The sequence below is a fragment of the Triturus cristatus genome, chromosome 12 (assembly GCF_964204655.1).
Source record: "Triturus cristatus chromosome 12, aTriCri1.1, whole genome shotgun sequence".
Lineage (NCBI taxonomy): Eukaryota > Metazoa > Chordata > Amphibia > Caudata > Salamandridae > Triturus > Triturus cristatus.
The window spans coordinates 430,685,036-430,701,396 of NC_140595.1; the positions used below are offsets into that span (position 1 = coordinate 430,685,036).

Here is a 16,361-nt window from a genome sequence, read left to right on the forward strand (position 1 = left end):
TTTTATCACACACCACTTAAATGTTCAATGAATGTGTATTTTTGTGATTTCTAAACAAACACAAAACGTCATATGGTGGGCATATAAGCACATGTGTACCATCTATACATCCTGTGACAGGCGGAAAGTTGGCAATTCTATAGAATTGCATTTTGGCAGTGTGCTTTACACGTGCATTCCTAGGCATTATATATGTATGTCTTAATACATATTTACATAGCATTTACAAAAGCACAGATAAAACGAGAAATAGTACTCTGTGACACGCCACCAGCTGCTGAAATACCACCTTGGTAACTACCAAAGGGTAAGAGATGCAAACTACATAACAACTGCACGTGTGGAGATGGTGTGTCTCTCAAGCTGAGATTTTCAATCCGCTATGAGTTCCACTATATAAGCGCTACTTAGCCTGTACTTTAATTATAGCTCTTCTTCTGTTTGCTCAAATAATGTAATCCTCAATCTGAAGATCCTCTCCTTCTTCTCCTCCTTCTTTGCAAACCAGCGGATGTACATATTCTCCTTGCCATCACATACAGAGCAGCCATTTTGGAAAAGTTCAGATGAATTCTGGGCAGCTTCAGGTAGTGGTAAATTGCATGTGGAAAATCATGCTTTTGAGACTTATGGCTATTTAGAAATGCAGTGAACATAGGACCAGCAAAAAACTATTACTGATTTCTAAATACTGATTAGCTATTTGGAGACAGTAAAATACCGATTTGTAATTCATTCACATCACAAAATTTACAGTTGCAAATGCATTTCTTACATAGCAAACTGGTGTTTTTGTGACTGCAATCAGCTTGCATCTAGTTAGTGACTAACAAAAAATATGTACATTTGGCCCCAAGTGCCTTAAACAATTATTGATAAAGACCCACACACCAAGGTGTGCTATTCACTGAGGCGGGCAGACACAAGCACTCAACCTCCACTTATAGACATGGAACAGTAGGAGAGTTTGAGCCATAGCACCGAGAGACTTGACGATTAATCCTGGCTTTACCACTTGACCACAATACACGGTTATGGACTCTGTTTATAAAGTATGGACAAGTTCCACAGCACAGTGAAATTTATTTGGTGAGGGTAGTCCCTAAGTCGCAGCATCGGACCCAATGGCAGCCCACTTGTTGTTGAATGAGCAAGATGGAAGCTATGGAACTAAAAGGCATTTTTGTTTCTTAATCTCGGCCTCCCCTTGTAATGATTTGTGCTCTCGTAGGTTATCAATTCTTAAATTTTTGTCTGCTAATTTTTTAATGGAGATAGGAAAAACATAAATCAAACTAAAGCCTGGTGGCATATGATAACAAAACTGGACTGTAACCCGACATTTTTTTTTATTAATCCATGGGAAGAGAGCACTCAGTCTCATAGTCCACTCACTAAAATACGGAGTAGAAAGCTATGATTCTTGAAACAAGGAATGCTGCACAGTGGTGTTGTACTCCTGCTTTTTCAAAACTGTTTGGTGATAGTCATATTGTATCTTTCCTGTGCCTTTGTCTACTTAATTGCCATTATATGATGGAGATGGGCAAACTACTGAACGCTCGGAGATGTCTGCCTCTGGCTCATTTCGGGCTGTTGGATCTTGAAGCCCAAAACGAGGTGAGCCTTCATGTGATTTCTGTCTGCCGACGAAACTATAACCTCATGCATCAACAATTAAACACAAAGCATTAACTTTTGATGTAAATCAAGAGAGGGAAAGCATTACCCATCTAGTGACTGAACTGCACAACGTGAAACCAGGAAACTTGGGATCAATCTTGGCTCTCCCCCTTGACCAAAGTGTGGCGGTAGGTAATTCCTTTATTTCAATTTGGCTTTTTTTCTTCATTTTCACACATGAGAGCATATTAACATACATGAGTCCAGGACGGGTGGAATACAACACCATCCCTTGTGTTTTATTTCCAAAACGATAATGTTGTTCCATGTACAATAACAACCTAGGATACCCAGAGGGTGCGAATGACAAATGGCATGCCTCTTGGTTCACTAATTACATTGTTGTCATGGGGGGGTGGGGCATGATTGTTTCTAAATTCATGTTTGAGAGATATCAGTTTTATTAGAACATTGGAATGTTCAGAGCTCCATTGAAGACAGGGCAGGCTTTAGTGCTGGTGGCACCCTGTGCGACAATGTTTGTTGGTGCCCCTCCAATGACCACCTCCAACACAGATTCTCTCACTAGCACCCTTTAACAGTGACCAAGTCACCATAACCACACTCTCTCAGATGCATTGAATTAGTTATATAGCACCACTCATACCAGTGTAGGGTGTCCGAGCACTTTGCATCACACACACATTACACAGAGACAATCAATCATACGTGTGTAAATCCGTGTATAGGAAATGATACATAAGCCAAAGGACTGAAAGTGTAGGAGTCACATGTCATCCATACTGGTAGGCAGTATAGTTTAAGAGTGCTTGGTGTGGAGAAGCACAAACGCAGAGTCCAAAAAGAAACAGCATAGTTGGGAGTTTTCTTTAATAATAAGAATTGATTTCTAGCCAAATTAACCCTTTTTGCAAACTTAATCAATGTTCTAATAATGTATATGTTGCGGTGTGTATGCAGTTCTGGGATGAAAGTTAATAGTTCACTATTCTATATTAGGACTTTAAGTTATAAATTGCAAGTAACAAAAGGATGTCTCTTTTGAAAGCAGTAATCTGCTGATCTGTTTAGATCATACGCACTCTGTAATCTACTTGGTACATGTTCTTTGCAGCAGGCATATTAACCCTCTGCACTAACTTCACCTAAGTCCTCAACTTTACAAAACACTGATCTCTCTCCAGGAAGATAATTAATCACACGAGTTTTCTTGACATTTATGTGAGGCCTGGAAACGCTGCAGCAGGTGCTTCAAAAGCATAATAAACTTTCAAACACGGCGCCCCAAGGAAGCCAGCACCCGGTGCGGTGGCACCAGTCGCACCGCCCTAAAGCCGGCCCTGATTGAAGACAATGGAGTAGTTCCAGTCCTCTAATGGACTGTAACCCTTTAATTGCGCCCGTCGGCCAATGGCCGTCGCGAGCACTACCTTGGTTGTGCTGCGCACATCCGTTGGCTGACGCGGCCCCGCCCATGCAATGGAACGCCCCGCACTGCGGCGGATTTTCCGCCGGTTAAGGCGGTAAAAGCCCAGAGCTCCACCATTCCAATGTTTTCTTTCACAGAAACAGCGATGACCAAATGCCTCATGGAGTCCAAGTGGATTTCAACCCCCCTCGGGCTCTGTGAGGTCTGTATTTTACAAATTAGGACATTCTACTCTGATGGGGCGGAATGTTCTAAAAGCCATAAATCCCACCAGAGCTGGGCTATACCGCCCATTAAAGGCCCGCTCCCTTGTTAAAGACTCGTGCCTTGCTAAAAGGCCAACATATGTGTTGCACTATTTCTTTAAAAATGAAGGTGTTATTAAACATAAGTGATGCAAGACACCTTTGCTTCTTTTCCTTTACTCCAGTTAATGTGTAAATATATGAAAGCCCGTTTAACAGCTTTATGCTCAGTCAAGCTCCCCCGGGCTGTACTGTATCCATGTCCAAAAGCATCCAAAGCAAACTTTTCCCAAATTAAATAAAATGTAAATCTGCAAAATACATGCCATCATGTAGGCAAAGTAAATACATGAAAGAGCACACACCTGCTCTCAAGTAGATGCTAGAGACCATGTCACCTCTGCCATCCAAAGAAAGGTCTACTTGATCCTCATCACCAAACTCTAACAGGAACACAGATGCAACAATGTAGCCGTCCTCAGGCTTGTTTTACAAGTCAAAATCCTCAAGTCAACCATTAATTTAGTATCAAAATTATATGTAGTACGCCTGTAGGAAATTTCTCTTTTTGCATTATCACCCCATTTGTTTGGACTGATGCTGTTGGATTTTGACTCTGTGCACTGGGACTCTGCTAACCAGGCCCCAGTGCATGTGCTCTGGCCCCTACAACATGTCAAAATTGGCTTTACTCCTAATTGGCATATTTAACTTACCTATGAGTCCCTAGTATATGGTAAAAAGTGTACCCAGGGCCTGTAAGTTAAATGCCACCATTGGACTGCAGCACCCATTGTGCTACTCACTACAGTGGCAATGCAAACATGACTGCAGGTCTACTACTGTAGCCTGTTTGTGCAATTTGAAAACTGCAAATTCGACCTGTCAAAGTCACTCCTTTTGACTGGCCTAAACCTTCCTTTATATATTAATGTCACCCTAAATAGGTCTTAATGCCCATAAGGCAGGGTGCACCGTATTTTCAAGTAGGACTTGTAAAAGTTTAATGTTAAATTTTTACTTACACTGACAAGTTCCCAAAAGCTATTTTCACTGTAGCAAAGTTAGCTGTTCAATAGGAAACCATTGGGATACAATATTACATGTGATATTGTTATCTCCGCCTAAGTAAGATCTACAAACTTCATTCTTCAACTTTTTAAGATATTTATTCCAAGCCCAATTCACTGGTAAAGTCAGATTTGTACTAAATCTCTTTAGGAAAGGGACTGTTAGAAAGTCACCTTTTCCCTGACGAAATCCTCTAGAAGCACACTGGCACGAGCTTCTAACTGTCCTCCGGGACCAGAAAGCACCTTGATGAGGTGTCAATGTGCTCCCAGAGCTGCGACAAAGTCATGGTATGTTGAGGTGTTCTGTTCTTCTAGCAGGATAGCCATATGGGCTATGCCCAGGAACTTAATGAACTTCAGGAATGCCTACCCTCTCACAGGGAGATGTTAGCTCACACCTGGGTAGGGCCCTCTTTTGTTCACTTAGTAAGGCAGACACCAATCCCAATGGGACAGGAGCTACCACCAGAACTGGTTTGAAGAGACCACAGGGGAGAGGAGAGGTTGCTCATTTCCCTGGCCACACCTCTCTAGTGGGCAAAGGAACTCTGCGCAGTGGAAGGGAGGTTATGCCATTTTGGTTTTAGGTAGAGAGGGGCACTGTGGGATTGTTTGCAGTAGGACACACATGACCTGCTGGAAATGTGGGTAGGGTTTCCCGTGGGGACATTATCCCTATTGGTTAGGGAAGGCCCAGGAAGCACCCCCACCCAAAGGCTAGCACCAGACATAAATGTGGCACGCCTGGGCACCCTCTTCAGATGCTACTGGTTCTGTGAAAGACAGAAGCGAGACTGTACCTGCCTCTGAGACCTTTGGGAAGATCTGTTAGGCTGGACCTGCTTCCACCTATACCCAGGCCAAAGAGGTGGATTCCAAGCGTCAGCTGACTGACCTCCTGATAAGTTCAAAGACACAACAAGCTGCTAGAGGACGCCAGGTGACCAGGTCCAATAGACCTGCCCTGTGTTGTGTTTTCAACTTTTTAACTGTTTAATACTTCTAAAGGATTACACCTTTTCTTAACTTAAGCCTTTCTGCCCTGTGCCATAGCTACCAGTGGTTGAGCCAAGGTGTAAATTACTGAAATCTTTGCAGCAAGAACAATGATGTCGTTCCTTATGGAGGAGTACCTTCTACCACAACTAATATCCCACTGTCTCACACCTGTTACAAGGACTTGTTTCGCCTTCCAGAGATTATTTCTTTCCACAAATCCTATTCTTATTTTATCAAAGGAGCACAGCTCAACCTTCCCAGTAAGCCTCAAATTGCATTTAAAATCAATACACTTGTTAAGTGTTTTTCCATTAAATCACCACTAGAGCTTCTTTTTTTTAAAATTAGCCACAAGCGACAATAGTTTTGCATAGAAATTCTAAACTTTATTGCAAAACTATTTAGAACTCAATGTGATAACAGTAAAGGAATCAAACCTATCATGGATAGAGAACCCCTTGGACAGGACAAGGGTTCTCTGTTTAAGTGCAATAACCTAGTCCCGCTGAGAGTATAGTCTCCTTATATAACTTGGACTGCATGAGTAATTTTCTTTGATACTATGGAGTACTATTGTCGATATGTCACTTGAATACTCTGCTTTCTTTTCAACCTTCCTTTGGGGAACTGGAATCTTATAAAGGATTTTGCCAGGGTGCTTATGTTTTTTCGATGCCGGCATCAGTGGTCCTGGACTAGCTTTCACACTGGGTGTGCTGGCCATCGACATCATATAACTTAAGTGCCTCATTTGTAGTCTCAATACCACTGGCATAGATTTTGAAATATTTATATATTACTTTCTAAAACAAGCAGCATGTCTTTATTTAGATATGTGAGAGAAAACCCCTGAAACACTGTAGCTCTATAGATTTGCTTTCTTCTTCCCCAGCAAGAGTTTCGCTGGTTAAAACTATAAAATACCCTACATTTTAACTGATAGGAACAGTAAAAACAGAATTGGCTGCATTTTATCAATGGTGTTGCCTGTCATGTGGCAGATTTCACACAGCTCCACGATTAATAAATAAAAATCCCTTGATTATTAATCCTCCAATCTGAACCTTATCACGGCGTCTGGGAGGCTCTAGCACCCTCCAGGCCCATACTTCCAGCGCCACATGGCAGCATATATCCGTCAGGCCAGGGGTCTTGCGGAATGGACCACCAATAGGGGGAGCCAGGGCCGGCTTTAGGGCTGTGCGACCGGTGCCACCGCACCGGGTGCTGGCTTCCTGGGGGCGCCGTGTTTGAAAGTTTATTATGCTTTTGAAGCACCTGCTGCAGAGTTTCTTTTCCCCAGCAATTACCAGGCCTCACATAAATGTCAAGATAACTCCTGTGATTAATTATCTTCCTGGAGAGAGAGCAGCATTTTGTATATTTGAGGTTTTGACTTTTAGGTGAAGTTAGCGCAGAGGGTTAATATGCCTGCTGCAAAGAACTATGATGTAAACAGATCAGCAGGTTACTGCTTTCAAAAGAGGCATCCTTTTGTTGCTTGCAATTTATAACTTAAAGTCCTAATATAGAATAGTGAGCTATTAACTTTCATCCTAGAACTGCATACACACTGCAAAGTATACATTATTAGAACATTGATTAATGTTGCAAGAAGGGTTAATTTGGCTAGAAATTGATTTTTATTATTAAAGAAAACTCCCAAGTATGCTGTTTCTTTTTTGACTCTGAGTTTGTGCTTCTCCACACCAAGCACTCTTAAACTATACTGCCTACCAGTATGGATGACATGTGACTCCTACACTTTTAGTCCTTTGGCTTATGTAACATTTCCTATACACTGATTCACACACGTATGATTGATTGTCTCTGTGTAATGTGCGTGTGATGCAAAGTGCTCGGACACCCTACACTGGTATGAGTGGCGCTATATAACTAATTCAATGCATCTGAGAGAGTATGGTTATGGAGACTTGGACAGTGTTAAAGGGTGCTAGTGAGAGAATCCGTGGTGGAGGTGGTCATTGGGGGGGCGCCAACAAACATTGTCGCACATGGTGCCACCAGCACTAAAGCCGGCTCGTAATCCTTTCTGGACGGATCCATTTTAGGACCACCTGGCGCTTGTTTCCGTCCCCTATCTCAGCTCCTCCTTGTTTCCATTTTCTTGCACAATTTCTTTTCTCAGTAATTAATGCGATGAGATTCGCTTGCACTCTGCTGTTGCTTTCCCTCGCAGATGGTTTCTGCAATGAACGCTCCTTCCGGAGGGCGGTCCTCCCCTGTAGGACGCAGTTGTCAAGGAACAGTCCTCAGAATGCCAGGGGTTTGAGTGACAGACCGGCTAAAAATAGCAAAGCATGAACAAAACAGATGAAAGCCAGAGGCGGAAGGTTCGAACCCACGCTCTCGCAGTACCTTTACTCGAACTTTTATAAAGAATGAATAAAGTGAGACTTAAAAATTCAGTTCCAACCCCACAGGGCTTTCTTTATCACTGCTTGGTCAAGCTTTCCTTTGGGTATTATTTGACTGGCGCATCACAGACAGCTTGAGCTTCCGGCTGTCTTTGTATGCCCCGCCTTCCTGAAAGGTTACTGTATAATTCACTATGGTTTGGTAAAATTGGATGAAAATGGGTGATAAATGTAAAGTTGTTCTGTACTCCGCCCCCAAAATATATCCTCCAGGGTTCAAAAAATCCTCAAGATGCTATTGTTCATCACCTAGGTGGCTGCAACAAAGAGCAACCATTGTGCGCAGCGCAGTAAAACTCATCAGTGGCTGAGAGAAATATGACCACATCATCCCAACCCTGAAGGAACTTTACTGGGTACCCTTGAAGAAGGAATCATCTTCAAAACCTGCTGCATGGAACCTTCTCCCGCCAAAAACGTACTTTTTGTAAGGGCGCTGCGACAATGGTATGACATTGCCAGCAAGGTATTCTCGTTTTCCACGAAACAAGCATTACAGTTTATTTTATTTTCCAAATTTATAGACTTTATCCATCAGTTCTTTTCATTTGTACAACATTACAAACACGTAGAAAAAAAGCAAAGGAAAACAATGGAAGGATGGGAGGGATGCGGAGGGAAAGTCCATGGTAATCGTAATGCCAATAAAAAGCAAGCAAACAAATGTGAGCACAAAAGCCATATTGGCGCAAAGGGCAATGCAATACAATCAGTAGGTAAAACATGGAGAAAGCCATCAAGCCAATAAGTCAACATGAAGACATAACATTGGTGGCGGAATTGGTTATGGTCACACGTCAGTCCTCATGCTCCAGTTCTCCATCGGATAATGACAGGCCATCCATACGGGCTCGCCGCAGGAGGGTGGGTGCAGCGATTGTGGGGTTCACCTTTGCCCTGTCTCTCTTGACATACGTCTTATAGGGTGATCAAATGCATTCAAATTCAGACATTGTGTCTGAAACCAATGCAGTCAATCATTCCATAGCATAAATGTGCCATATCTCAGTCTACCACAAAGCCAAACTTGCGAGAGAGGGGCCTTCAAAAAGTTAGCTACTGTAAGCCGAGCCGCTAATAAGAAAAAGGTGAGTAATCTCCCGCGAGGGGTTGTGTATGGATAGGCAGAGTTCTCCTCAGCCTTTCCCAGTAACAGCACCAAGGGGTCCATTGGTAGCATCACTGAACAAATCTGGGAGATCAGTAGAAGCACCTCTGCCCAGAAGTGTTTGACATGTATACACTTCCACCACATATGCTTATAAGTGCCTCTAGAATCACAGCCCCGCCAACAGAGGTCAGAGGTTCCCACCATGGCATGCAACCGAACTGGAGTGAAGTACCATTGCGTTAGAAGTTTATAAGATGGCCTTGTGTTGGAGAAAGAATGAGGTCTTGGCCGCCCATCCCAACAACTTCTGCCAGACATCGTCAGAAATAGTAGTGCCCAAATCTTGTTCGCATTACAGCTTTTTAATGTATTTAAATTTTAAAGCATTTTGATTGAGAACTATATTGTGAAAGGGTGTCATCACGTGTAAGACAATTCATTAGCAAAGGAGCGTCACTTTACCAGCGGTCTTAGTAGCATAGAGGTCAGGCGCGCAACACCCATTGGACTCACAGGGCTTCAGCCCCCCCCCGTCGTGTGTGGCAGCCCGGGCTGAGACACCTTCCCGGGCAAAAAAGCAGCCGCACCCGAGCACTTCACAGGTCTTTAAAAGACCATTCGCATGTTAATGAGGCCTCGCTGTTGTTTCACCCCTTCTAAGAGCCCCTGCAGCTCCACTCTGCCTATTGCTTAAAGTTCAGCCCCCCCCGAAATTTTTGCTCAGCCCCCCCCCGAAATTTTTGCTCAGCCCCCCCCGAAATTTGGCTCTAGTTGCGCCTCTGATAGAGGTTAGTGCTCTTTTCCAGTACCAATGCTTGTGCTTTACTATTGCAAATATTCTGACTTAGGCAGTTGTTTTGCATGCATTCTTTGCACAATGTGCGGCCGTACTCCCTCCCCCAAACTATATTTTGCAAACTGCAGCTAAGAAATTAACTCTGTGGAATAAATTTGTTCAAAATGTAACTAATTAGCCGCCTTTCCGTTCTTGTTTAACCTCTATAGGTCGGATAGAATTCACCTGGCAGGAAGTGATGATTGGGTTTGAAAGCTCCATCCTCATGTTCCCCATTAACCTACTCATCGTCCAGATCTTTAGAAACATCCGCCCGCGGCAAACCAAAGAGCAGGAGAAGAAACAGGGGAAAAGCGGCCGGGTGTCGCCGACTATGTCTCCTGCCTTGCGGAACACACAGTGCGCCACTCTGACCCCGGAAGCTGTGATAAAGGCAAGTTTATGCAACCACAACAATTTTCCTGAATGCAATCTTCTCAATGTATATTGCTGAGTGGTCTAGGGACCATTATTTGCCTTTCTACCGCCAGTATAGAAAAAAAAGGAGTTGCCAACTGATTTATTTTTGTGGTTGATTATATATTATTCAAATACTAAATTTGGGGTATTATATAGAGCGTTTACATGTAGTTCTGTGGCCATTTGGTCGAGGTTTTTTACACAGAGACCGTGGAAGTGTGTGCATAGATATTTGGTGAAAAGTGAAATCAAGTAGGCAAGCATAATTTATCAACAGGGTAAACTTTGTTCTGATGAATTTCTTTTACTTTTTAAATTAACTCTTCATATCTTGGTACATGTGGTATTCTTTGGCCTCAGTAATGAAAGTTCCTACTGCAATGTTCTTTAGAATTTTGGCACTAAAAAAAACAGGTTATCCATTCATGTCAACAAAAGTCCAGTGCAACTTCTTGAACAATATCTAATATCGAAAATATGAATTATCTGAAATGTTATTTTCTTGATTTTCTGTTTCTCTTGTAACCTAATCCAAAATTGCAGTGAGCAATACATTATATATTCTAGAAACATATAATGTTATGACAGGAAGGAGCTGCGAGGCACATCGAGTTTTTCAAAGTCTTTCTCTCTACCAGGTATACAAAATATGTATCCACTATATCTTTAGCGCGACTACCCCTTAACTCTCGGTCCCATCCGCCTTGTCGCAGTCCTTAAAATTTGAGGGAGTGCCCACCCAAGAGACAGCCTCCTACTTTTTTTATCATGTACTGCATTTCCCTGATTCATAAGTCTAAAGGTTCGTTGTAGTTCTATTACTAATTTGCAATGATTGATCCGCTAACTTTAGGTCTTCTCAGTCCTCGTTAGACTCCAATAGAGGAAGTAACAAAGGGAAAAAGGCATTCATAGCTATGTGGGTAAAATCGGTGATTTCTCATGCCTGTAAAGCGTTGGATCTGGTAATCTCTTCAAGCTTAATTAGAAAATCAACAAGGGAAGTGACAACTTCTTGGGGGAAGCTAGAGGATTTGCTTTGACTGAGATATGTAAAGTAGCAATTTAGACTGCATCTAAAACCTTTGTTTAAATTTAACATTTAGATGTTTTTTCAGTCTGATGTAATAGTTTTCCAGACAAAGTACTGTTCTATGTTTTGTTTCTTCTTAGAGATTGGAATATTATGAATACAAAATATTTTTTACTGAGCATAATAATGATATTTTATTTCTCTAAATGATGTTGACAACCTTATTAAGGCTTGGCACATCCTTAGATTATAAGGACTGTGAGGAATAAGACGGGATCAATAGATAATTCTTAGATCACTTACTGGTATTTTTTATTGTGCTAGCTCTTTCTTGTCACAGCCCAGAACCCTCTTGCCATTTTTATGGGCTTGGTAAAGGAAAGCATGTCAGGCTAATGACAGAAAGGGGCATTTATGGATAGGCAGGTGGGTTAGACATAGTAATAGGACTAAATAAAAACAGCAAGGGGCCTTTATGGGTAGGCAGGTGGTTTAGACATAGTAATAGGACTAAAACAAAACAGCAAAGGACATTTATGGGTAGGCAGGTGGTTTAGACATAGTAATAGGACTAAAACAAAACAGCAAAGGACATTTATGGGTAGGCAGGTGGTTTAGACATAGTAATAGGACTAAAACAAAAAAGCAATGGGCATTTATGGGTAGGCAGGAGGTTTAGACATAATTATAGGACTAACACTAAAAAGCAAGGGGCATTTATGGGTAGGCAGGAGGTTTAGACATAGTTATAGTGCTAAAACAAAATGCAGTCTTTGGTAAAAGAGTAAAACGATGTCTCTGGGGTGGAAACAAACTCAGATTTTAAGGACTGGGATAAGGAAGACTGTTTACAGGTTGCATCTGGCAGGTGAACCTAGATTAGTACAATGCGAGATTCCCATATAGTCTTAGTACTTTTATGGCTGTGTCCAAAATAGGAGAAATTGTTTTACTAATACTGCAGTCACACGTATTTTCATGAACCCTTTGTTTTCTTCTTATAGGACATTAGAAGAATTGCCAATTCACTATTTAAAACTATGAAAACTCCATTGCCCTCTTCAGGGTTAGATTTTGGAAAGTCTACTGACATTAACAAACTGTTGGCTTTGGTGGAAGAAATAATTCGTCAGCAAAATCGGGCTGGGCAAGATCTTTTTGATGAGAGCAAGAAAAAGGAAGAACCTCTCATTCTCACTTTAGGATCTGTAAATCTGCAGGGTGAGTAGTTTTCCCATCATACTGCTACATTTGCTCAACTGGAAATGTGGGACAATATATTTGTTTTTTAAATGTATTTTTATTGTTTTATTTAAACAAACGATAAATAACAAACACAATGGATTTGAAACCCCTATGAGAAGCTCATCAAACATAATAAACTCCGTATTCTAATTTATTTTTAGTTTTAATTTCCGCTTTTTAGACAAACACTAGAACTTTGATGATGTATTCTTTGTTTATATGCGTTAGTTAACTGCATTGATACTTTCTTCAATATTGGTGTCAGATATCAGATTTAGGTTGAATTATCCGGGGTATGAGCAACAGAGTGAGGGTGACACATTCCCTGCAGTTATGTTATCTTATGAGGGAATTTATAAAAGTGCACATACACCAAAGGTTTCTTGGCGCTAAGTCAAGAACCACCACGGAAATTGTAACTAGCAATAGAGCCAGGTTTTCAATTTTTTTCTAAAACACATATAATCAGTCGTCTGTCTGATCTCGATTGGCATGGAGTTCCAGAGTTGGGTGCCCAGCTTAGAAAATCGTGAACCGCCCATTTTTTATGCTATATGTTAATGTTAATGCTGACACAAAGGGGAGGGTAGAGGCGTTTTAGATGCTTACATTTATCAGTTATACTTACACACATCATACTGCCTTAATCTGAATCTGGTTATTTACTGCTATGATATAGCAACATTAGGTAACAAAAGTTGTTTCCAACTTTTGTTGTATCATAAAGGAATTCCAGGCTGCTTTAACAGGGCTCTCAAATTGCCCATTAATGCAGTGCTTGGAAGCAGAGAACACATCCTTGGGAAGGGATGTGAGGGGATGACAGGTGGCCAGATATCTTTTTCACGTTCGGTACAGGGAGGAAAGGCTATTTTATGTATGTCACCCCATTACTCCTATGCACCTAAATAGCAGTTGGAATCAGGGGCAGATGATGTTGGTATGTAACATAAAATTACATATGAATAAAAAGTAAATAAGGGTCTAATTTTTCCCCTTAGGGTTCTGAGTGAAATCATGGACAACTCGCCTTTTGCTGTTGTTGTTCATCTGATGTCACTCAGAATTCTTTTGTCAAAAACATCTTAGTTTATTCACTTTTACCCATTGATAACTCACTAATGATAATGGTAGCGAAACATGTCAGGGGTTGCTTTTATTCATTGCAGGTTGGCTTGAATGTTATTTTACCAATGCAAAGCTGTAATACTGTGTCTGGAGTGGTAAAAGGTTTCTGTAATTTTCCAGCTCGGCTTGGATGGCACTGTGCGAATACTATGCTTAACGACTTTGTTCTAGGAATGGTAAAATACTTTGTTCCTTTATATCTCAGCATGGATGGCACTGCATGACACCTATGCTTAAAATCTTTGCTAGAATAACAGCCATTTGTGGTGAGCAGATTCAGAGTGCCGCTGGTGTTGTAGGGTGCTCTATACAGTGGCTGCTCTCCACCTAAACTTTGTAACAGAGATTTCCACTTCTTTTTTTCATATATACATATATATATATATATTGTTGGACTTGAACCTTTTTACAGGGTCATCCCTAAACTTTTTGCCTTTCTCCAAGCCTTTTCTCTGACATGGTGTTGGTGGTTTTAGGACTCTGGGCACTTTAGCACTGCTGTCCAGTGTAAAGTGCGTGTGCTCTCTGTGTTACATATGGTGAGATTGGTCTACACCTGTTTGGCCTATCTAATTTACCCGTCAGTCCCTTGTAAAGTGGTATTTCAGATACCCAGGGCTGGTAAATTAAATGCTACTGGTGGGCTTGCAGCGCTGATTGCGCCACCCACCAAAGTAGCCTTTCAAACCTATCTCAGGCCTCTGCCATTGCAGGGCCTGTGCACGCAATGTGACGTGGCACCTAAAGTGTGTGCCATGTCTGTGACCCCCCTTTTACTGCATGTCAGTCACCCCTAAGGTAGGCCCCAGCTAGCCCTATGGGCAGGGTGCATTGTAGGTAAAATATAGGACATGTACCTTAAGTGTGTGACATGTCCTGGTAGTGACAAACAGCCATTTTGGTTTCTCACTACTGTGGGGCTGCCCTCCCATAGGAATGCTTTGGGGATTCCTTGATAAGTGATTCAGTGGTAATTCCAGAAAGAGAGGAGCAGCGTGGTCAAGTTTGGTATATTTGGAATGGTAATAATAAATGTTGTGCAATGGTGTGCACAGATGTATTATAACTATTTTAGAAATGCCACTTTTAGAAGTTGGCATTTCTGTGTGCTCACTTGTGCCTGTCTTGGGAGGCCGAAGGACTGCTGGGTAAGGAGGAACCACCGTGGGACCCAGCTGCAGCTTCCTGGGGGTCCCTACGTGCTGGCCTGCCTGTGCCCAGGTCTGCCTCTCTGCATTTCGGACTCAACGCCTCAGGAGCGCTACCTTTCTCATCCGCAGGACAGTGCTGGGGCTTCACAGCGCTGAGCTGCACATAGCCTCTGAGGGAATCCCCAGCGTAGAGATTCCCCCGAGTTGCAGGGAGACAGCGGGAGCCTACCCCGCATCGTGTGCTTCACAGTGGGAGCCCACCCCGCTATTGGGCTTACGGAGGCGGGTGCCCACCCCACATTGGTGCGTCTTGAGCGGGTGCCCACCCTGCGTTTCAGGTAAAGAGCGGGGGCCCACCCCGCAATTCTTTTTATGTGAAGCATGTGCCCACCCCGCACTTGTGGAGAAGAGGGATCACCGCCGTGGCCCAGCCTGAAGCGGAGCTGCCGCAGTGCGACCAGGAAGCTAGGCGAACTGCCTGACTCTGAACGGAGCTGCGGCCGGAAGCAGGAAGAAGTACGGAGCCTGACGGGCTCCATTGGCTGCATGACCCCACCTGGTAGAAGTGGAGGCAGGCCGCCGCGACCACAGCAGAGAGAGGAGCGGCACCAGAGAGCCTCGTGAGTGAGGGCTTCGCTTTGCACACTGTTGGTGCCTGGTTTCCTGAGCGGACCCGCAGGAGAGCGGGCCGCTCCAACGTTGTGGGCAAATTGGTTAAAAGAGCCCCAGAGCGGGGCTCCAGAGCACTGCTGCTCATTTTCTCACCACAGCTGCACTGCCGTTGCGGGCAGCTGCAACGTTGGGCTAGATCCTTTTAGAAGTCCAGGAGTGGGGCTTGGGGTAATTTCTATTTGGAAGTCAGAGGCACAGTGGTGGCATTGCCAGGCATTGTGTTGGAGATGAGACGGGGATGAGTTGCGCCCCAGCGCATTTGCGCAGTAGCTGCGCTGCAGAGGCAGACAGGGGGCCAGTTGGAAGGCCCCCCCTACAGCCCTGACATTTTTGGACAAAGGGCATTTGAGCCCCACAGAAGGCCAGTTGACCTGGGGTCATTTCAGTGTATGCTAAGGTGCTGTGTGCACTTTATCTGTGTTACAGCAGTGCACTGCCAAATGTGATGTATGCACCATGATTATTGCATAATGTGTTTATGCCTATGATGGTTTATGCTGGTGAGGCCTAATGTGTGATGTGTTTATGCTAATGAGGTTTGGGCCTAATGTGATTTATTGCCTAATGTCATACTATGATATTTTAGGGTGGTGTCTAATGCTAATGTGATAAGTAGTTACTGGTTGTGTTTTATATTTCCTGTATATAATCCCCTGTGAATATTGCCTAGTGCCAGTTGGCACAGTGTGAATGTGTGATTACGTTTCTAATGTGTTTATGATAATACAAAGGCTATTTTTGATATAGCCTTGTGTGGTGTTTCTTTTGTGGTGTGCCTAGTGTGTTGCTGCTGTGTGAGTGTGTGGCGCAAACGCTTTACACATTGCCTCTGGGATAAGCCTGACTGCTTGTGCCAAGCTACCAAGGGGGTGAGCAGGGGTTATCTTCAGCATGTAACTCCCTTGCCCTGACTAGAGTGGTGGTTTCTGCCTGGCTTA

General features: G+C 43.0%; 1 protein-coding gene across 1 annotated transcript in view; it reads left to right on the forward strand.

The window, feature by feature from the left end:
* LOC146776065 (polycystin-1-like protein 2) overlaps positions 1-16,361 on the forward strand; it is an 865,077-nt gene that overhangs the window by 691,881 nt on the left and 156,835 nt on the right. Inside the window, exons 29-30 of the mRNA XM_085637447.1 lie at positions 9,945-10,168; positions 12,232-12,448. Of these exons, the coding sequence (XP_085493573.1) occupies positions 9,945-10,168; positions 12,232-12,448 (441 nt within the window). The remainder of the gene's footprint in view (positions 1-9,944; positions 10,169-12,231; positions 12,449-16,361) is intronic.